Consider the following 23,274-nt stretch of genomic DNA (forward strand, 5'->3'; position numbering starts at 1 on the left):
TTCAGATTCTTTAACCTGCAAATTCTCAATGTGTAGAAACAGCTTATTAATGTAGCATTAGCAGACAAGTTTGGAAAAGAGTCTGAAACGGACGCGTTTCCTTTCTTCGTTTGATTGTAATTGGCGATGGTTTGTTTCTTAATATCTGTATTGTTCGATTCTTCAGCAAACAATTTCTCTGTGTGGAGAAACAGATACAGATTGAAACGGACACGTTTCTTCTATTGTAATTGGCGTTGGTTTGTTCCTATATTTCCGTTCTTTTTTCGTTTGTGTTTATGTCTTGTCACTTCGCCATGATATCAAGATTTGATTGAGGTTATTACATTTCCATTATTGGTCAGCTGGTTTCATTGATGTTGCAACGATGGTGCGAACACGCCGACGAGACGAAGGAGGGACCGGCGTGATACTTGTGATGCTGTTGGTGCTGATAGCTCAACTACCAAGCGTCTTAGGTGAGAATCTGTGTTGTTGTCGAGTTCATCATAAAGTAAGATCCCAAGGACGGATCCAGAACACACTTTTATTGTGGGGGGGGGGGGGGGGGGGGGGGGGGGGGGCGGGGGGGGGGGGGGCAAAACAGTCCCCCAAAAAGTGGATCCAAAAATTTACGGCGTGGAGTTCGGGGCCCGCTGAAGGGCCCCCATTTTTCTTGGATTTTTGGACGTGGTGCAATCTGAGCCGGCAGTTTGTGACCACTTTAACCAATTATTTTTTTCGAGCAAAAGATGTTGGTGTACCCAGTGGTTGGTTTTTATTGCGACGTCACTTAAAAAAAAAATCGGCTCTTTTTTTTGGGGGGGGGGGCAATGGCCCGCGCTACCCTCACCCCCCCCCCCCCCGATCCGCCCTTGTCAGGTCCGACCGTCCGTTTTGGTCCAGTTATACAAGTTCTAAGATTTTTGATGGGGGTCCGCCCAACAGTCCGAATTTCCATAGTTGGAAGGTTTATTGATCCGAAGGCTCGATGGTCCGAACACACAAATTTCCAATGACGGGGGGATTGATAATCCCAAGGTTCATTTGTCCGAAGTTCGGTAGTCCGAATTTATAATAAGATATTAGTTTGTCCGAAGGTTGCATAGTCCGAAACGAAAACAAGATTCAGTAGTCTGCATGTTAATAAGCAAGCACACTTGGTTCAATAGTCCGAATTTACAATAATGTTCAATGGTGCATGTCAATTCGGACACGCAGTTGAGCCTTAATGTCGATTCGGACTATCGAACCTTCTGATTATTTGACCTTCGGACTGACGAACATCTGGACTAACGAACCTTCAGACAATCGAGCGGTCACGTTTTGATGGAGAGAGTTAGCGGTGTTCATATAGCAGTACGCAGTGGCTATTAAAGGGCAACCGCATTTTTTTTCTGTTATGTATTGTCTTGAAACACAACCAATAAAATATATGACTCAACAGAATTTGTGTATTGATCATGGGGAATAATTAACATTTCAAATGTTGTCAGAAAATATTTTGATTGTGTTTTATGACTCCCCGAAGACTTTGTACACAACCACTTGATATGTGTCAGGACATTGTGAGGAATGTCTTAGTTATTATGGCTGATCATGAAACTAAAGGTGTTCACGGACAATTTTGGAAAATGTGTCATTTGTTTTAGTGCGAAATATTTGTTTTAGTGCGAAATAGAATGAACGTTCAAAATCCCTGTTTCTATTTAACAAGTGATAATTCTATTTCCATGAAGGTGCATTCAGTTGTAAAAAAAAAATCGGCGTACGATTTCTAGAATGTGCACTGAATTTAGTATATTCACATTTAATTTTAGCGCAAAATCGAAGGCACATTCGCAATTCTGTACTCATTTAATTTATCATCAATCTATTTCGCTAAATGTGCGAAAATGAAAACAGGATATGCGTCGTTCTCAAAATCAGCGCCAAATTGAATTGATGTTTTACAAATTCAGATGTACATTTTCCAAAATTGTCCAGTAAAACCTATATTAACTTTGGAGGTTGTCAATGCTAAGTGCAATCATTATATACAGTGTGTTTAAAAAAAAAAGGAAACCCAGATGTAAATAAGAATTATAAAAAATCTAATAAATATTTTCAAATACGTTAAAGATTATGTGAAACGCCAATGTGACCTCTTTCTAGTGATACCTTGATTGTTTGTCTGTGGCCACGGATGACTGAGCATTCATTGGTAATCTGTCAAGGGTCAAAACCTGTACTAGGCCAAGTTTGCGCAAAAGGGTAACTGGTATTCTGGGCATGTGGAACGACTTGATTTAAAGAAAGAAGACATCCTTTTCTCCGGAAGTTTCCACAAAAAGCTCTGCACGAAGTCTAGTCTAATTTCAACTAGGACCCAAAGAGTCAGCAATCTTGGGCGATTTACATTTTGATCATTAACATTCCAATCCCTCGGGAATGTCCATAGCTACACCACTGTGACCGCAAGCCTCGACCACTGCTAGCGCCCTTTGAACACAATGATCGTCGCCGCCTTTTATGTTGGTAACCAACAACCTCCCTTTATGCTGCATAATAAGTCATGTCACGTCGTTGCTGTTTTTTGAAAAATATATTTTACGGCAAAACAGGTTTTAACAAATGCGCAATTGTTAGATGTGAGTTACGAATTCAAGTTTATGTGCAGTTGTTGGTCCTTGAAAGCGTTATCTGTTCCTGTACTTTGTCTGATGTAATTTTTGATGTGGCTATTTTTCGCATTTATAGACTATATATTGCCCAATGTATATACCCCCAAAAACAAAAATCAAATAATTTCATTAAAATAAAACACACAATTTGAAAATTTGAATTTGACTGTTTAAATAGTTGAAGCACATCCTTTAATCTCAAAGTTGAATGTCAGGCCCAGAAATTGATCACAACTTAAGCAGGCTCCCAAACATGGCACCCTTAAAAGAATTTAAATCCTTATACAGGAATTCAACTGAATGTTCATCCTTTATTCCTGTGATTTTAGGGCAACCTGGTCATCTAGGGTGCTATGTGGACAAAAATGACGATCGTGCACTACAGGGAGATCAGTGGACGGATGTGAGTGCCCAATCTTGGGAGTGGTGCATTGCTAACTGTTCACGCACGCTGTATCGTTTCATTGGACTGGAGTCTGGTAACGAGTGCTACTGTGGAAATGATGTCTATTCGAGGCATGGAAATGGCTATGGCTGCAATATGACGTGTGAAGGAAACGCCGGTCAGACCTGTGGTGGATTAAACCAAATTGAAGTATACAGAGGTAAGACGTGACCCCTGCCTGATTTCACAGGCTGGTTGTTAATAAAACGTGAAATGCTAGCTGACATGCAGCTAAGCCGCTGTGTCAAGATGACATCAGTCATTTCGAAGTCAGACACTGAAATAGTTAAAGTACCAGGTTAAAGAGCCTTGATTCATGATAAAAAATCACTACAAGGTAGACGCCCAAGTTAAGTGACATTAAACAGCTGTCAGATTGAAACTCCATCATAACTGGTTGTTTAACTATAGGGCTTGACAAGGACTTCGTACTTTTTAGAATGCATGATTCACATTGCGAAGGAGGACGGTTCAACAATGATATTAACAAGATGCAAGGTCAAACGTTCACAATGCAAAGGTACATGGTTCATATTGCAAAGAAGCAAGGTGCAACGTTGACATCAAGCATGATCAATGGTGTACATTGACAAGATCGAACGTGAACATTAACAGGTTGGAACATTCACATTAAGAAGGAACAACTTCCACGATGCGATATTAAGCTACGTGCAACGTGCATATTGCGAAGGTACAACGTCAATATTAAGAAGTTACAAGGTTCATATTAAAAAGGTCAATATTAAAATGTCGTCCCAGGGCCACCGTAAATTACTGTGTGTGATGTAAAAGGTCACACGAACTTTCCCGCACATAAGGGCTAATCAAGTTGAATTGCATTCCTTTGAATTGAATTGAATTGAATTGAATTGAATTGAATTGAATTGAATTGAATTGAATTGAATTGAATTGAATTGAATTGAATTGAATTGAATTGAATTGAATTGAATTGAATTGAATTGAATTGAATTGAATTGAATTGAAAGTCAGAATGGAGAGGTCTAGCCCCATAAATGTGGCCTATTTACTGGACTGCCTCCGTAAACATAGGCCACACATCCACATGTACAAAAACGTGTCGATTTTGCCAAATTTTGATTTTCACATTTAGGCTTACTTTGTAGGTTTTTTTTTGCTTTAGAAGCATTCTCACCCTCTATATAGGCTAATCAGAAAGTGCTACCTTTTTCAGATGTCTAATTTTTGTGAAATTTTATGTTGAAATTTTGATACGCAAACGTGTGCAAATGTATCTGGAAATTTCACGAAAAATGGACATCTGAAAAAGGCAGCACTTTCTGATTAGCCTATATAGAGGGTGAGAATGCTTCTAAAGCAAAACAAACCTACAAAGTAAGCCTAAATGTGAAAATCAAAATTTGGCAAAATCGACACGTTTTTGTACATGTGGATGTGTGGCCTATGTTTACGGAGGCAGTCCAGTAAATAATAGGCCACATTTATGGGGCTAGGAGAGGTCGAGCGTGTATGTCCAACTAATGTCATTCCATTGCTGTCTGTTTGTTTGCATTCGCCTTAAAAGTATTTTAAAAAAAATATTACAATGTTAAAAACCACTTTAGGACTTGAACATGCAACCTTCAGACTCTGAATCCAATCCACTTGCCAATAACAACTAACAACTTCACACTAGGCCTACAGTCTGGTATCGAAGTATACTATAAAGCTTCCATGGACCGAATAATAACAATAAACAATCTCAAATGCTACTGTGGGACTTGAACCTGCAACCATACGGGACTAATCTAGTGGAAGCGGATTGGAGAGGGGTATATTATATGCACCCCCCCCCCCGCCCTTCGTATTAATTTGCCTATCTTGGAAAGAGTCCTTTTTCCCAAAATTCTCTTTTTTTTCTCTCTGAGAAATTATTAGTTTTACTTCTTTTTCATCGATGTCATTAAATATCATTTTTTTATTCTACATTGTAATGAATTTTAAAATTATTTGGTAAACAGTTTTACTCATCCCTCACAATTGTTCTTAACTCCAGTATCTAGTGGCGTGTGCTCCAATCCTTATAAACAACCAAGTCATGGATCATACCACGTAGAATACCGTCCTTACAATTATGACCTGGGCGACAGTGAGTATGTGGGTGCTCGGTTACGTTATACCTGCCACAGAGGTTACTATTTACCGTTCAACACTTCAACTGTCACATGTGTTACAGGCGACCCGTCTTCATGGGACCATTACGTCACCAAATGCCCAGGTAAATACCATAATTCAGAGGGCTATATTTTCAGTCCTGAACCACGGCGTAATTAACACCTGGGGCGTTGCGTTTTGAATTTAGAACAATACAATTCTGACTCGCTGGTAGTGTTGCGCATGCCTACGTGAGGATTGTGAACGTTCAACCAATAAAACGGTAAGAGGCACTGGATTTTTAGGAGTCCACATTTTATGTGACACTGGAAAAGTGTTTAAAACCAGCTAGCCATGTCTTTATCATCCGTTTAAGACCGGCCACGTGACGGGCTCTCGACCAATAGGAATAGTTAAACTGTCTGCGGTATTTATGAAATCCTATTTATGTCTTTCTTGGTCATTTAATACCAAATACGTCATTTTGAATTACAGCGTGACTTTGGGGTTAAGAAGTAGTCCTTTTCATTGTTGTATAATTTTCAAAACGAATCAACTTTTACTATATTAATAAATTAAAGTTATCACATCTTTTGCTTCAGCTTTTTTAAATACATAGAATAAATACATCATTTAGGCCTAATCTGATTTATAAGATTATTGACATTTGTTGCTTGGTCACTATCATTGGTTTACTGTAATCTCGATAGTTAGAAAAAATCAGATGACAATTTTAATTGGTTAAAAACCTGTTGACGTTGCTTTGTCAACTACCAAACGTTTTAATTCAAGTTATTATTGTCGTTAGTTTTATTGATAATATTTTAGTTTAACCTTTATCCATCATTCACTTTAATCTCATATAATGCAACTCGAATAATTAACTTAAGTCTTTCTAATCTTTCATCTCTCTACTTTGGTACTTGTTGTAAATCTACACCGTGTTAACTGAACCCCTTCCCCCGGGTGATTTTGATTTTAGTAACTTTTTGTGAGTGGACGGTGGGGCGGTGGCGGGAAAAAAATGATTCTGTCTATCAAGAACAAAATGGCCGCTGTCTTGTTGCAGGCACAACAATCAATGAAGATGTACATATGCACGTTTCTCCTGATGTCTTGGGTGTTCAGGCTTCAGTGCTTTTACCATTATACTCATGATTTGCATTTTCATGGTTATATAACCTTTTACTGAATGGGATTTGGCTTTCTGTTTTACTCCCCGTAAATCTTTATATGTGACAGGAAGAGCTCACAACTCCTGTTGGGTAATGATTATTAAGGTGGTGATGATTATTAAGTTATTACTTAATTTATTTTGGGACACACTTTGAATTCAACATTTGGGCATATACGAGTAAATTACCGCACACCCAAGCCAAATTTGGCGTTGTTTTAAAACTACATTAGACCAGATAGAAACTACCAGTTGTCTTACTTTAAAGAAGTTGTTATTAAACACAGTTGTTTAATTTGATGACAACTGAAAATTAGTTACACATCGATATTCGCTACACTGTGATGTCCTCCCTATGTTTCCCAAGCACTTAACAATTGATTTAAATATAAAACAGGCTGAGTGGTACGTACATGAAATTACTCAGATTGCGGCATACTGTGGAGGTAATACGGATGGGAATTTTTAGTTTGTTTTCAATATGAGTGTTTTACATACACATGCCACCATGGAAGCGTAGTATCAGGTGGGACCAAGGCTTTTGCACATTCGGGTAAATCACAAAGGCCTACTCAAATTTGTATCCTTGTGGAGACATCGCTTTGCTCTCCTGTACAAAATCGTAAGAGGCTCGGAAGCTATTTTAAAAATGCTCATATTTAAACCAAAATCCTGGGTTGAAATTCCGACCAAATATCCCTTATATAAAATACAGCAATTTACGACACATAAGTATACCTTGGAAATTCCTAAGGAAAGATTTCCATATCTGGCTATCACTTGTCACCCTGTGCACAAACCCTATGAGACTGGTCTGAAAATTTGCAAGTGTTTTCTCAGTAAATCCTTTAATATTTTCCCTGCAAAATTTGACTTTTTAGGACAAATTATCACTTTCTGATGGCTGATAGATCATGAAGGGAAACATTCGTGATGGCCAGATATGGAAATGTTTCCTAGTTTTTTAGTAAAATCCATATATCAACTTCGTGAAATCCTTGTTGAGACCTATTCACCCTAAGAAGGGCCTTGTGGAGACCTTTACAATTATTCTGTGTCGTTTAATACCCGGATCTCCACAAGGCATCATTTTTCGAAACAGAACACACACTTGATACCCTTTTCTACTTCTCTCTTCATGGTCTTTTTCTTTTAGCGTGTACATCAATATCAAACTGTGCTGCTGGTCAGTTGCACTGCACCACTACCACTGACCAACAATGTGACCAATGTGATGGAGACTATGGGTCCGATGGGGCAGATTACTCAAGTGTCAATAATGGAAGCGAGTGCAGAAGTAAGTAGTTGGATTTAGGACTGAATCTGAGTAAACATATGTTCACTAACTGTAGATATTTATTTTGATGACGGGAACTGTGCATTGGGACAACCCACATTTGATAGTTAATTTGCCATTTGTGGACAGTGAGTATGTGCTATGGTCAACCATTTGAGAGCTCAATTCATCAATGTCCAAGTTTGAAGGGGTTCGCCCCGGTGTTTCTGGCAGTGGCTGCAATATGCGCCGCAGCACCTTGTAAACCCGTATAAGGTGCTACACAATGGTCTCATATTTCTCATAAACTTTATTTACCTTTCTTTATTAATAGACATAATTTCCAGCGCCTTGAGTACCTAATTGTTGGTAGATCCGTGCGCTATATGAGACTCCGATATTAAGTGTTTCTTGATTCTGTTTATCAGAGCAATGTTCATGGAGGAAAGACAGCAACGCCTGTTACCCAGGCTCCTGCACAGACGCCAACTGCACATGCAGCAGTGGATTCTTGGGACCAGACTGCATGACCTGTAAGTTATACGCCTATATCCACGAAACTTTTGTATTTTCGTTCGCTCCACTGTTTAGACTTCAGAAGATGTGGTTGGAGCCAATCAGATCTCGATCACATTCTTTACCTCATGGATGAATAAAAACATTCCTCCATGATTACCTTTTCGATTAACTTACGGTATACGTTGCCTTTTATTTGCAATTTTGATAACATGTCACAATAGAAGCTTGGATGTTTGTTACAACATGTACCCTAATGATACAATACAAGTAAATTATTTATTGTTAAGACTTTGCATACTTTTTCATGAATAAAGTGGGTAGCGGTCAAGCACCAGTCCTATCAGAGCATCGCGCTACCCTCGAAGGGTCGACAACACTAGAATCCCCCGTGGTAAATGGTAGTACGGACGCCGTCTACACCAACGTACGAGACTTCGCACGCATCAAGATATACTGGGAAAGCTCCTATCAACCTGTTGGACTTCCAAACTCTTCCGCTGGTGGACATCCGTACATCCATAACGTTAGCCTGGGTGTTGTGTGGGCAAGAGTTGAAGCTTATGTTAATCGTGAGTTCAAACTCCATTATTTACAGTGAAAGTTTGAGTTGGTGGTGGATGGTATACTTTTAAATTGACCCAATCGCAGTCGGATGTAGGTTATTTTTGCGTGCTGCTTCTGGGTCAACGTACCTTCCCTTTAAAATTTCTCATTAACTCATTCGTGTAACGAATACTTCAAATGCAAGTTACCAAAAGCAGTTGCAAACTTATATTTCTTTTCAATATATTGTTTGTTATTTATTGTATTTTTTATTTAATTGCGCATATTTTGTTTCTGGTAATTTAAGACAAAAATACCTCCTACAACTTCAATTAACTTCAAGGCATCTTCAAGATTCAGCCTTGTGCACTACACCTCGAAAATCTCGAAAAGATTAACTTTTTTTGGTCCATTATCGTTTGAATAATCAGGGTATTTTACCATTTTATCCATTAATTAAGGAAGTACAACATTGATATATTCGATAGCCGAACAGAACTGCTCAACAACCACAGATGGAGTGTATTTTAGTCCAGACAACCCTGCTGCAATCGTAGTTGTCTGTGAGCACACATTCAACGTGAACTTCAGTAGCTGGACCCCAGTCACAGGAGATGTGTAAGTCTGCACCAGCTTATATAGAGGGAGTCGTGTTCGATATTAAACAGAAAATTACAAAATCATAGTCGTCAGATATAACAGGGACAGGAATGAAGTGGACCTAATATTTTTGCTGCATATACTACTGTAACGGACAGTTGATGCAGCACTTTTGTTGTCATTGCTTTCTTGAGCTAGAACTCCGGCGGAGCTGGCTCCGAAGCGGCAGCGCGCACCTGACCTGGTTTTGGGTCTGGCTAGCGCGCGTTCCGGAAATAGGCACTGCAGGTTACTTAAGTGGGATTCTTTTGTTCACTTAAGCGGTTAGGGCTTGGCTAGATTCCAGGGATGGGTAAAGTTGTTACAATTGTATACATTTGTTCAGACTGTGTGTTTTCTTTGCTGGGAATCAGCAATTGTGGTACTGGTAGCGGTGTGGCAAGTTGACCTCAGAGCTTTTGTGGTCAATAAAGTTGAGTTTCGATGTTCTGGAATTGGAAATCCTGTGTGTGTCCATTTTTCCTGCGTTTTGCTAGATTTGGAGGACAAATTTAGCTTACGCTACACTACCTTATAAGTTCAGACAGGTTTTTGTCACCTCCTGAAAGAGTAAGTAGTTCTTTAAAGGTGTAAGCATCAACATTTGTCTACTCAACTTAGAACACAGAAAAATTCCTCTAGAAAATGTAAGCCATGAATTGAAAAGAAGATTTCAGTTTAGGAAATTATTTTCTGTAATGCTTGATATCTCCAAACTATTTTTGTTTCTTACAGACTAAGATATGATGTACACTCAACCAATGGCGGGTATCTGAATCTCTACAACAGAGACTCTAACAATACCATCATCACACGCTACTATAATGGACAGACAGTGTCTGGGTATTCAACTTTCACCTTTGACTTTGTTAACCCCTACCACTGCTTGGATGTCGGAAGTGGATGTCGAATCTCCATGCTGAATGCAGGGAACGATGTCACCTCACAGGTTAGTTGAGTTTAAGGTTGGTCTAATTGTTATTTGTATCTTGGCAGCAAATCAGGCTGCCAACAAAGTAAGCAAGATTTAAAAGCGTAGAAAGGTTTTAAAGCACGTATGGTCTAGCGGTGGAGCATATAATTCATAATCGTGAGATTGTGGGTTCGAGCCCCGCCGTGGCCATGGGTGCTGTGCCCTTGAGTAAGGCGCTTAACTCCTCTCAACCCAGGTGTTCAATGGGTACCGGCATTGTTCAATGTTGGGAAGGTAACAGACTCGCTGCTGTGGAGGAGGTGTGGTGGTCCCCCCACAGCAGCATACGAGTCTGGCCCAATCACTAATGAGAGAGGGCACTCCGTTCCTGTTATCTTTTTAAGGTTGTAATCATTTTATAACATTTTTAAAAACATTGAAAATTTCAAAGAAATAAAGTGTTGTCATGACTAGCATTCAGTAACTAAGAGTAAATCGTCAGCCTCTCTTTTCAAATGTAAAAAATAGATTTTTCATTATTTCCATCAGTTACAAAAGCAGTTCTCTAGATATCTTGTTAAAAAAAACGATTCAAATTAATTTGGAAATGTTAAAAGAAATGTGCATTAATTTACATAACATATGAAAGTTATCCCATTAGTACCTGCAATGCATTGTACTGAGTTAACCCCTCACACCGCCTCAAACAGCCACGTACAGCTATCTGTGGTGTTATTGATTTATGGAGGAGTTAAGACAATGTAATACAATTTTATACAAGTGCTAAAGGTTAATTCATGGATGGATCAATAAAGCCATAGAGTGCTCGGGGGAATTCCAGTTGCTGCAGGGAGTAATAGGTTCAACTGATCTTTGTGAAATTGACCATTTCATCAAAGTTGTTGAGAGAAAAGAGATAGTTGAAAAACATCTTTAATTTGGGATCTCTTTACACTTCAGACAACAATGACGATCACTTGGCAAGGCTGGGCCGATGATCTAGCTGGTATTAAAGAGTACAATCTAGAAGTGCGACAGCTATCGGGAAACCATGGCAACGAGATGACAGAAATCTTTGACATCCCTGCCGTTTATTCCGGAGTTACCAACTCCAGTCAGAATGTCACTTTACCTCATGTTGGTAGGTTTTGTTGGATTAAAATTAGTACTTGTTCTTTGATGGACATGTTATTTAATATCTGCTGGAGCAGAGTTGCATCAGCTCATCTGCCATTCAGTCGGATCATTCCATCAACTTTTGATCATGTAATCTGATATATGTTGAACATTTCTTTCCGAATGTGATTGGGGATATGTACGTTCAAATTGATACTTTACGATGCTTATCCCATAAGTGTTGTTGGGATGGCGAAAATTACCCGTCAATTATTTATCACTCAATATTGATTTGATGTCATCTCATGTATATGACCCGTTTACCAATTTTTTCTTCCAAATAACTTGAAACTTTTAGAAATAACTTACTCAGAACAATTTTTATGATAGTTCCTGCTGAATCAGGCTAATTGTAATCCATACTACTTCTTGTCCTATATTATGACATCAAGTTGGAGTATCGATGAGAAAAAACGTCACATGAGGTGATTGATGATTCCTGCTCCAATGCGCCAATATTTTAGCCTTTCCCCAATATTTCTTACAAAATGCTCTCATTTCATATCCACAGGTGTATCCACACGTGTATACTCCATCGTCCTCACCACTGTCGACAACGCTGGTAACTTCAGACTCAGCAGACGTTTTGTATTCTTCGACGACGATCCTGATGATGTGACTATGCAGAACAACGCATCTGTGCGATTACTTTCAGCGACTAAAGAAACCGACTACGAGTGGTTGATTGACCTAGACTCCAACGGGGGGATGACATCAGTACTTCTTGATTGGACAAACAGATTCATCAATATTCATCACCTGAATCAAGGATTTTTGAAACCCATCGGGTCTTATGTCAATGCAACTATTGACGATGGTAATTAATTAGGCTCAATGAGATACCAATTATAAACAGACTTTTTTCAGCAGTAGCAGCTATCACTTTATGAGATTTTGAGAAGATCTTATAGGAGAATCAGAAAACTCAAAAATAAAATTCATGTCATTCCAAACAGTGAAGGCCTACTATGCCATTTATCGTCAGGAAAACATGTTACTGTTTGAGACTTCAGCAATTTATGTGTGAGTTATCTACTTCTCTTCAAAACCACACCTCTTTTCAAAAGAGATACACAATGCTTTAGATTGTCAGTAGCTTATCATTACACAAACTCAGAACTCTCATGAAGTTCAGTAGACAAGAGTGTAAGAAGGCCAAAAATATTGTGAAGAATCTTACTGATGCCTTTCCACTCCTAGATTATGACCAGAACTTTGGCCAACGTGGTCGTTCCGCGGTTCTCAATGCCCTAGGAGTGACAGAGTTTCGTGTCTTGTCCGACATCGACCACAGCGGTGGAAGGACCACTGTCAACGTGAGTGACGACAACTCGGACAACTGGAGTAATGAAGCCACAAACACACAGGCGACCTACAACCTGACCTTAGCGGACGGTGATTCCATTCGGTTCTGGGTGGAGGCTAGAGACCTAGCCGGTCACTTTGTGAGGGACAGTGTGTTAGTTCACGCTGATTCATCCCCTCCGACTATTCAAGATTTCAAGCTCATACCTGGTTTGTCGGGTATAAGGTAAGATTCTAAACTTCCCCACCTAAGCTGTGAAAACTACAAAATCAAACTAATACTATGTGTTACTTTGTTCTCTTTTTTTAATTTCAGCCATAACAGACTTGCTACAAACCGAGGCTTCTGTTTTTTCATTGCAGCGTGGAGTGTACGACTTTTGATGAACACAGCGGTGCAAGCACTGTCAAATGGCGACTCTTTCACGTCGATAACGGCACCCAGATAGAACACGTCAGTGAAACAACTCCAGTTGAACATATTGTAAGAACAAGATGAAGACAGTCTTGACTTGTAAATGTTTAATACAGCAAATTACATTAACTCTTCTATTTAGAGTTTCCAAAAACAAGTTCATAGAAACAGGCATGTGAAAATTTAATACCGATCTTTTGATATACACCTTGAAATATTTCTGTAATTTTTCAGGATCCTGAGGGCTGCAACCCTGCAACCTGCCTTTGTGTCCCAATTGGTGACTGCTACGCCAAAAACTACAACTCTTCGTTCGTCGTTGACGACCGTGCCTTTGAGTACTTCATCACACTGACGGTCACCAACCACGCTGGACTTGTAACTTCCCAGACATTTAAAGTAGGTGTTAGGGGAGTATATAAATAACCATTCTCACAAACTAAACTAAGCTTTAACTTCAGTTCACTTGTTAATCGTAAAGCTTGCGTTTGAACAAGATATCACCCAAATAAGGATATAAAGGAACACAATATCTCAGTAATTAGTGAAATTTTTATCGACTTCTTTAAGTTTTGAAGGATTTGGGGAACAGTCTTTTTTTGCTATCGGAAAGTTAAGTTTAAGTTTAAGTTCAGTGTCGGAAACAATGTGCATGGACTGCCTGGCATTTGCGGTGCTAAAACCATGTCAGCACTGGACATAACATTTATTTTGGTATAACTTGATCTTCAGATACAATGAGCAATTTCTGTTTATATTTTGCCAGTAAAGCGGCACGGCATGAAAGAGTGTTGCTTAACCAGGAGTCCATGTACACTGCAAAAACTGTAGTGTTAATTTAACACCATTCGGTATCTATATAGGACAACACCAGTAAAATTTAACACCAGATGGTCCTATATAGATACCAATGGTGTAAATTTAACACTGCAGTTTTTGCAGTGTACCACCTCAAACCGCCCAGCCCTTTACTCCCTTTACTGCCCCAATCTTCCTCACCACTGTATGGTTGGATGGTTTATCCAATGTAATACAATCTAGTACAGGTGGTGATCGTTTGAAAGAGTTATTTGATCATTGCAGACAAGTCCCATGAAAACCGTGGACGAAGCTGCGGAAGATCTTGTATCGCAATCCAACGATACTTCCTCAATTGACGCCGGCGCCTTTGATCAAATAGCAGACCAGCTTGATGACATTGTCAACTCTCAAGATACGTCCCCGGAAGTGAGTTATTCATTTGCATATTTTGTTTTCAAAGCATAAGACAACCATCTTTTCAAATGATCCCTGGGAAAGTTTAAACAGAGCAAAGTTAATAAATAAATTGTGCGCATATGCATGTTATTGTTCACAACTGACAAATTAAATTGGGACTTATTATAAAGTTGAACAAAGTTATTATGACCTCTGGAACACTGTACTGGGACTCTCTACCAACTATCCAGGCCAGGCCTAATCCCTAGCCCTCTGTTATTTATTCCCCATTAATTGTGAAAAAAATATACTTTGAACTAATGTAAAGGTGTATTCAAATTTGTATTCATTCAGTTTGCTCTTTGTGTTAAAGACTTCGTGAATAGGGACAAAATAAAGATGGCCGAGCACCCAACATTTCATTTAGGGCAAATATGAAATATCGTACTCGAACCAAATATTACTCAGGTCACGGCAAATGTCATCATTGTCGTGAACAACCTCCTGCAAGTGGACACCCGAGAATTCAACGATTCGGAAAGCGCGGCCAACTCTTCGTCCCGAGTTGTCCGCGCCCTGGAGAGGCAGATATGGAACGTCCTGGCGGCGGGGAAAAACATCAGCGCGGTCACAACCAGCGTGGCGGTCGTTGCGAGTCACTTCAACGCTGGTGCTCTACTCAACGGGGTAGTGTTCGCTGCTCTCTCTGGAGGCGGTGGAAGCGAGTCATTGGCTGATGAGGATATAGGTGTATTCCACGGTTCTGATGGGGACATCCCCTTGGTCAAAGTAGAAGTATCCATCAAACTTCCCGAGGAAATACTGAAACTATTTCCCACAGGTAGGTATAAGCGGTGACAGTAAAATGTTTCTAGGCCAAAAATTGAATACTAGGTTCGAAACAATTTAAAAATCGTGGATAAATAAAAAATCAAGGAGAAATCAACAACCAGGCACGTTTTCTGTATTTCGTATGAGTTTGTGGCAACTTTGCTGTGGTTTATGAGCTGAATGGCTGGTCCAAGAAGGCAAGCTAATTAACGCCCTTTTCGCAAATCAGTGACTGACTCACCGACTCTCACTTGCTAGCCGGGCAGTGCTATTGTTGAGGTTTACCTGTAACGCCAATGAACGGGCTAAGTCTTGCCCATTGTGTACACCAATGCATGAAAAGATTGCCAGTGAATAGCCATTTTGATTCAGTTGGTAATGTTGTGGCCCGTTGGACCAGATTTACAAAACTTGCATAGCCTTTTTAACTAAGAATGTATTGTTTGAATTAATAAATTTGCACTTGGTTCGTTCCATCTGTCTTATTAAACAGGCAGTGCTGTACCCATCAGCTTTGTCATGTATGAGAACAGTAATCTCTTCCACTCCAAGCAAGTAGACAACGCTTCGTCAACGGAGTTCCCCACCGCCATCGCCAGTCGTATCATCTCTGCCAGTGTACCAAATGTCAGCATCAGTGATCTCCCATATGACAGTCCAGTTGTCATTGCCTTTCATTTAAAACCTGTAAGATCACAAATGTGTCGTGCTGTCTTGTAACTTGCTTTCCTCATAGTTAAAAATATAGTTCGGCAGTAGTCCTTATTTTGCTTTTGTTGTGTTTCCCTCCAACCGGCAGGAAATATTAAAAACAAGGCGCGTTTCTTAGTTCTTTCTTAGCCTAAAGTTAGTTTGTATGTGAAGACTGTAAACAGCTGATCATAAACTATTGAGTTGGTGGAATATTATTTAGATTGATCATATCAGAAGGGTTCCACGTTTTGTATGCTTAGGATCACAGCAGTAAACAGTATACGCTGTAAGCACTAAGCATATTAAGGAAAATCGATGATTGAATAATTGAATAAAAAGTTGCCTGAGTTACCACTTGTGGTATACGTGTTCAATAACTAAACATTTGCGACTTGTAGCGCAAAAACTTGCCGCGATGTCACAAATTCGGATTCGCACTTGAGCCGAGTACGAACTGGCCCTATTGTGGTTGACGCCATTTTTCTGCTCAAGTTCTTTGATCCTTCTTAATAATAATTAAATAATAATAAAAGCGCTGGGATCTATAGGAAAACCTACTCACTGCGCTGGGAGATAAATGAGTACATTGTAATTGAATTTCCAATACCGCAGGTACAGGTGTCGAGTCCAATGAAGAACACCGAGCAGACGGAGACCTGCGTCTTCTGGGATTTCAATCTTCGTCACGGAATCGGTGATTGGTCACCTGAAGGTTGCAGGACAGACCAACTGACCAATGGGAGAATAGTTTGCCTGTGTGACCACGCGACCAATTTTGCCGTACTTGTGGTAAGCCTTCGTATAGGAGATAGAGAAACAAGCAAAGTAAATTTCAAGCACAGTATTTGAGACGTTGGTATCCACAGGACTATTGTACATAACAATCTTCAAGTTTCCCCAAATAATTAGTCAACTTCTTTTCTTTCTTATTGCAGAATATCCATGGCAAAAAGTTCACCAGTTTGGCTTTGGATATTATCAGCAAAGCTGGATGTATTGTGTCCATCGTGGCTCTAGTCATCACCATTGTCATATACTCATCATTAAGGTAATTTGTTAGGAAATGCTTTTATTTATTGAGCAGGTATTAAGTCAGTCACAAGTTATTGCAATGAAAAGCATTGTATTTACCTAAGAAGTCTGTAAAAAAAATATAGCAAGCGACCAAGCAAGCGTGCAAGTGAGTATAATGATATTGAACTCAGAAATTGTAAGGCTCTAGCTCTTACCAATTCTTCAGTCAAACACAATCATGAGGTGCCATGACCTTGTGTTCTGGAGCAAGTTTGTGGTCTACGGGTAATTCTGCAGGTTGTGGGTTCGAGTCCAGCCTGGGGTTGTGGTGCGTGTGCCCTTGGGCAAGGCACTTTGTCACTCATTGCTGTGAGGGCAGAGTTGGTTACTGTGAGAGGTTGATTACGGCCATTAGCGCCGAAATGGCTGCATACCGGCCGTATGTGCTCCCATAGGGAGTTGAGAAGGTTTCAAGAGTGTTGCCCATTAAAACAAGAATAATTTCAGTTGTAAAGCGCTTTGATACCCCGTTGTGGTGTAAACGCGCCATTTAAATGCTTGCTATGCTAATGGGTAAGCCGCCCTCAGGTAAACTTGTGTAGGATCGAAATGTTAGACCTGCTAATTTGTTGATTTAAATATTTCAGGTCAATCCAGTAAGTGAGCAGTTCGCAGCACTTTTATTCTTTTAAACAATATTGCTTGTTGGATGATACAGGTCGTTGAGATCGAAGACTCCCAGCCGCATCCTCATTAGCTTCTCACTGTCTCTGCTGTGTCTCTACCTGGTCTTCGTGGCAGGCATCGAGCAGACATCGTCCCGCGTGGTGTGCATCGTGGTAGCCGTCTTGATGCACTACTTCACGCTGACGTCCATGGCCTGGATGGGCGTGGAGGCCGCGAGCATGTACCTCAAGCTGGTTAGGGTTTTCAATTCCGACGTGGAGCACTTCATGATCAAGGCGTCTGTCGTTGCTTGGGGTAGGTAATCAGAGTTCCAGTATATGTGTCCAAGTGTTGAGTCACAAAGTTTGAGCTGAGGAGTCAAAGTCACAAGTCATATGGATCAATTCTGAGTCTTGAGTTAAGAATCACTTAGTCCCAGTGTGAGTCCGAAGTCACTTACGTTCAAGCCCGAATTCAGGTCTCAAGTCAGTTGGTTTGATTCTGAGTCAGAGTCTGAGTCATAAGTCATGTGGTCAAATCTGAGTCTCAGTCACGAGTCACTTAGTCCCACTCTCATCCCAAGTCACTTTGTTCAAGCCTGAGTACAGGTCTCTAGTCAGTCGGTTTGATTCTGAGTCAGAGTCTGAGTCATAAGTCATGTGGTTAAATCTGAGTCTTGAGTAACAAGTCACTGGGTGCCAGTGTAAGTCACAAGTCACTTTATTCAAGTATGATTTCAGGTCTCAAGTCAGTTGGTTTGATTCCAAGTCTGAGTCACGAGTCACATGGTTTGCGTCTAAGTCTCAAGTCACTCGGTTCAAGTCCGAGCCCCAAGTCACGTGGTTCTTGTCCGAGTTCCAAGTCACTTGGTTCTAGTCTGAGTCCCAAGTCACTTTGTTTTAGTCTGAGTCCCAAGTCACTTGGTTCTAGTCTGAGTCCCAATTCACTTGGTTCTAGTCTGATTCCCAAGTCACGTGGGTCTAGTTTGAATCCCAAGTCACTTGGTTCTAGTCTGAGTCCCAAGTCACTTGGTTCTAGTCTGAGTCCCAAGTCACGTGGTTCTAGTCTGAGTCCCAAGTCATGTGGTTCTAGTCTGAGTCTCAAGTCACTTGGTTCAAGTCTGAGTCCTAAGTCACTTGGTTCTAGTCTGAATCCCAAGTCACGTGGGTCTAGTCTGAGTCCCAAGTCACTTGGTTCTAGTCTGAGTCCCAAGTCAATTGGTTCTAGTCTGAGTCCCAAGTCACTTGGTTCAAGTCTGAGGCTCAAGTCAGTTGGCTCAAATCTGAGTCCCAGTCTTAATTGCTTGATACAATTTCGACCCTGATGAGTCACCGCCACGATTCCCTTGGTCTGGTCCCAGTCCTGATCAAACACCTGGTTCAAGTCTTAGTGGTCTCAATTGGGTCAGAGGCCAGGACCGAGTCACAAGGCATTTTGGCCTAATCCGAGTCCCAAGTCACTTTGTTCAAGCCTGATGAGTCCATGTCTCAAGTCAGTTGGCTTGATTCTGAGTCTGAGACATGGTTGATTCTGAGTCTTAAGTATTGAGTCACATGGTTTGAGTCTGCATCCTTATTCACTTTGTTTATTCTGAGTCCAAGCCCCGAGTCACTTGATTTGATTCCGAGTCTGTGTCACGAGTCCCAATTCGCTGGTTTCAGATCTGAGTCCAATCACATGTCGAAGTCTGAGTTTGCTGTCAATGTGACTACATGGTGTATCTGTTTTACATTTAACATTTTCATTTTTCTAAAATTTCAGGTCTTCCATCGCTCGTCATTGATGTGATATTGGCAGTAGATTATACAGTGTATGACAATGAATACAGGTCAGTCCTTACTTGAAATATTACACAAAGTAATTTTACAGCAGTCTTTATTTGACGATGGAATTTTGCTTTGCCGTGCCTTCTTTCATTGCAAGATCAAAGGAAAGGTCTCCGATTTCAGATAGTGGCTTAGCATTGAGGGCCTTTGCTCGGCTGCTCATTAAAATTCATTATTAATACAAATGTTTCTTCGCAGTTGCTTCTTGAAGCCTGGAGCTGCTTTCTTTTTCGGTCAGCTGCTTATCATAGGACTGGTCTTCCTTTTTAACGCCGTTATCTTCGTGCTGATCTCGCGCAAGTTCCTGTGCAGAGACAAGACACTCCAGAGCACCGCCAACACGAGCAAGAAGAAGCAAGGCACAGCCATGAAGCGCCTGCAGAACATTGCCGCCGTCTCGTTACTGCTTGGCATGACTTGGGTCTTCGGTCTGCTGTCCATCTTCGAGGCTTCCAGCTTCACCTTCCAGGTCATCTTTGCCGTCTGCAACTCCCTCCAGGGCCTGTTCATCTTCCTTCTGTTTGTCGTGCGCCAGGAGAAGATCCGCGCGTCTGTGATGGCCCGCCTGCGAGGACGAAACCGGGTCGATGCCAACGCGACCACCGCTTCCTCAGTCAGCAAGTTCATCAGCAACGCTGAAGAAGATAAAGAGCCAGGTTCAAATGAACTCACTGACGACATCATACTCTCAGAAAAATACGAAAAGGATAACGGTGCTCCCAACAGCGCCGAAACAGCCGAGACTACATATCTTTAATCCATTACCTTTCCAAAGCTTTATGGTTTGAGGTTAATGATATTCAGAATTCAGTAGTAGTAGTGAAGCGGTACAGCATTTAACATGCTTTAAAGACTTTTTAAAATTAAAACAAAATGAAAACATAGAGGTCATTTTGTTCGGGGCAAAAGTGCTAGATAAAAAGTTAACGCTGTTCCTTAAAGGGATACATGATTTGCTGTGTGTTTCTTTAACGGTGCTTCATTTGCTCTTTGTGCATTTGTTTTCTTTTAGGATGGCGCCACAATTCAAAGTAGTGGCATGAATATTCTATACACAGAGTGCTATAATGTTGGATCCTTCATTCAAATTTTTCCCGTTATTAGGGGGCTTCAAGTTTATGTAGTCTGGTTTACATATTGAACCAACGTTAAAGAGCAGTGATCTTTCCTCCAAATAATCCCAACTTTTCCATAAGTTAACGCAAGTCGTCTCCAGTTAGTTACATGTAATATCCTAGTCAAATCAAGAGTTTATAGCTCATCATTCCCCAGCATAGTAAATAGAAGTTATGACTTTTTGGTTTGATTTTCGAATCACGTTTCAGAAATGTCAGTACATATAGATCATCAACATGCAGTGTGTAGATTTGGCTTGTACTGACCTGTACATGCAGTTTGCGAAGCACATCTGTCTAGAATTTTGTTGGTGCTTTTATAGTGTCACAACTTGGCCAAACAATTTTGCATTGGGATTTATGTGTTTACTGCAAGTTCTCTTAGGTGAAAAGTGTTTATCTCTGTATGATAATTTTTTCAATCCGGTGCTGACTTCCCCAACTAATTAGCACACTTACACAGACTTCCTGTATTATTTAAATGCTCATGATCGTTTATTTTGTATTTTATTTCCGCAAACCTTCCGTTGTGAAACCTTTCTTCCGAACTACTGAACCATTATCTTCCTTCCGTCAATCGACCAACCTGCCAAACCTCAGAACTTCAGATCATTAAGCCCGGTTCATACTCGGCGCGAAAGCGAAAGCGAACGCCAATTGGCGTCATGGCAAGTATTCGCGCTGCGAATTCGTAAAGTTGAGCGCATTTCAACTCGGGCGAATTTGGCAGCGAACGTTTCTTGACGTCAAATTCGCTTCGCATTCGCACTCTTTGTTCCATAAACTTGCAACAGTCATCAGTGTATTCAACGGTACTACAACTCTGTACACCGGGTTTCTGCATAACTCTGCATAGTTAATTCCCGTCACCAATTTGACTTGCATTAATCCAGTCAGAATCAACCAAGGAAGTGTGATTGTACAATTTTACTTTAATACTCATCAATGCAGCTGTAGCTCAAGTTGGTTACACACACATTTAGGGAATGTCCGATTATGTAAATAGTATGCCTAATGTGGAATGAATAACGATGACGTCATCAATTAATTTGTTATTATTTTGTCTTTACTTTAAAAAGTGTTTGTGTTTCAAATATAGATTTTCTTTTTTTGCAGTGTTTTGTATCATTTAGAAAATATATAAATTGATAGACGTTTCAAAATTATCTTCTTTCAATTATCAGTAAACAACTTGTATTGTCCACTGTGGACATTCAACGATTCTAGCTTTACATTAAAATTATACTGGAGTTAGATTAAAGTTTTTGACTTTTTCCTCGGTCTTTATATAAGCAGCGTATGTGTTAAAACGGTATACGTACGTGTTTGGATCATATTTTGAGCTTTTTCTGACTTTGGTTTGTGACATAGCATTACAGGTGTTTTTTTTTTAATTGTTATTTTTTTTCGTTATTTTGTCTTTTACCCTGCTCCATATATTGCAAAATATTGAAATGAAACCGAAGAGATTTTTAAATCATCTCTCTATCAACTTTCAGTTCATTTTTTGGCCAAAAGTGAAAAACAATGCAAGGGATAGCCTTACATTTTTAGTCGATTTTACCTTAGATTTTCGACGGAATTTTCCCTTTCTCAAAATTTACTTTTCTCAAAACAAGCCAGAAATTCTTCTGCAAGCAAGAGGAACATCAATCAATACTCTAACATAACATCCGTTTTTTGAGCGATTTTACCTAAAGTTTTCGACGGATCTTCCTCTTTAACAAAATTTAAGAAGATTTGGGGAAAAATCATCAATACCTAGGGAAAAATAAGTGAACTTTTAAAGTGATTTTACCTTAAATTTTCGACAGAATTTCCCCTTTACTAGCACATCCGTCCAGCAATCGATTGGAATGCGTTCTAGGGCCCTAAAGGCATCTTTCACACAACTTTCAAGCCATTTCATTTTTTTGGCCAAAATTGAAAAGAAATGTAAGGGGTGAGCCTTACATTTTTAGTCGAAATTGGCCAAAAATTGACTTTTCTAAATTCATTTGGAAGCAAGAAGAATGTCAATCAATACTCTCACATGCAAAATTTTGAAGATTTTGGCAAAAATATACCCTTTTTGGAGAAAAAGAAGTTAATTTTTTGAGCGATTTTACCTTAAACGGAATTTCCTCTTTAATAGCTCAGCAATCGATTTGGAATGCGTTCTAGGGCCCAGAAGTCATATTTCTAGCAACTTTCAAGGGATTTCGTTTTGGCCAAAATTTAAAAAAAAATGCAACGGAACCAAAGCGAGGCTGGAAGGAAAAAATAGTCTGGTTCCTTTTTTGCATAAACAAAATCATCATTAAGTTCTGTTATTCGAACATGACTAAAATGGCGGTAGCATAATAACGGTCAGTGGCGTAGCCAGGCATTTTTCAGTGGGGAGGAGGGGGGGGGCGTTGGGGGGGGGGGGGGGGGCTGGAACATTTCATGGGGGGGCGTCATGTAGATCAATGATAATTTTTTATGAAACTCAAAATTTCAGTGGGGGCGACTGGGAGGGGGGGGGCGACAAGGTTTGCCCCCCCCCCCCACGCCCCCCGTGGCTACGCCACTGAGTGTGTCTATATAAAAAAAAAAAATAGACAAAGGATCTTACAGACGTACTTTTCTTGTTCTTCACCAATTACTTCCTAGCGAAATTTGAATTTGTGTGTTTTATTGTAAGTGTTCAAAAATACTGTTTTTCCCTCGTACCCACCACCCTATACCTGGGTTATTGGGGGGGGGGGCGAAATTCTCACACCCTTCCCCGTCACTAAATAAAACACACTAC

At 40.2% G+C, this 23,274-nt stretch overlaps 1 protein-coding gene across 1 annotated transcript; it reads left to right on the forward strand.

Moving 5' to 3' along the window:
* The first annotated feature begins 367 nt into the window (after nucleotides 1-367).
* LOC119724060 lies at nucleotides 368-21,492 on the forward strand. The gene is made up of 21 exons (XM_038194980.1): nucleotides 368-458; nucleotides 2,972-3,247; nucleotides 5,102-5,323; nucleotides 7,530-7,670; nucleotides 8,078-8,182; nucleotides 8,483-8,737; nucleotides 9,173-9,329; nucleotides 10,086-10,299; nucleotides 11,224-11,404; nucleotides 11,951-12,256; nucleotides 12,640-12,970; nucleotides 13,108-13,228; nucleotides 13,394-13,558; nucleotides 14,243-14,386; nucleotides 14,825-15,197; nucleotides 15,681-15,874; nucleotides 16,493-16,669; nucleotides 16,816-16,928; nucleotides 17,613-17,875; nucleotides 19,322-19,388; nucleotides 19,585-21,492. Exons 1-21 carry the CDS (start codon nucleotides 368-370, stop codon nucleotides 20,141-20,143), a joined length of 4,455 nt encoding a protein of 1,484 aa, XP_038050908.1. The 3' UTR covers nucleotides 20,144-21,492.
* Nucleotides 21,493-23,274: the final 1,782 nt, after the last annotated feature.

This window comes from Patiria miniata, unplaced genomic scaffold (assembly GCF_015706575.1).
Source record: "Patiria miniata isolate m_02_andy unplaced genomic scaffold, ASM1570657v1 HiC_scaffold_17, whole genome shotgun sequence".
NCBI lineage: Eukaryota > Metazoa > Echinodermata > Asteroidea > Valvatida > Asterinidae > Patiria > Patiria miniata.

Bases quoted from the DNA above. Each gene is read 5' to 3' on its own strand.
- LOC119724060 (XM_038194980.1), top strand. From the start codon at position 368: ATGGTGCGAACACGCCGACGAGACGAAGGAGGGACCGGCGTGATACTT. The intron at 8,183-8,482 runs GTAAGTTATACG...TCATGAATAAAG, and splicing joins GGGACCAGACTGCATGACCT to TGGGTAGCGGTCAAGCACCA. The intron at 13,229-13,393 runs GTAAGAACAAGA...GTAATTTTTCAG, and splicing joins CAACTCCAGTTGAACATATT to GATCCTGAGGGCTGCAACCC.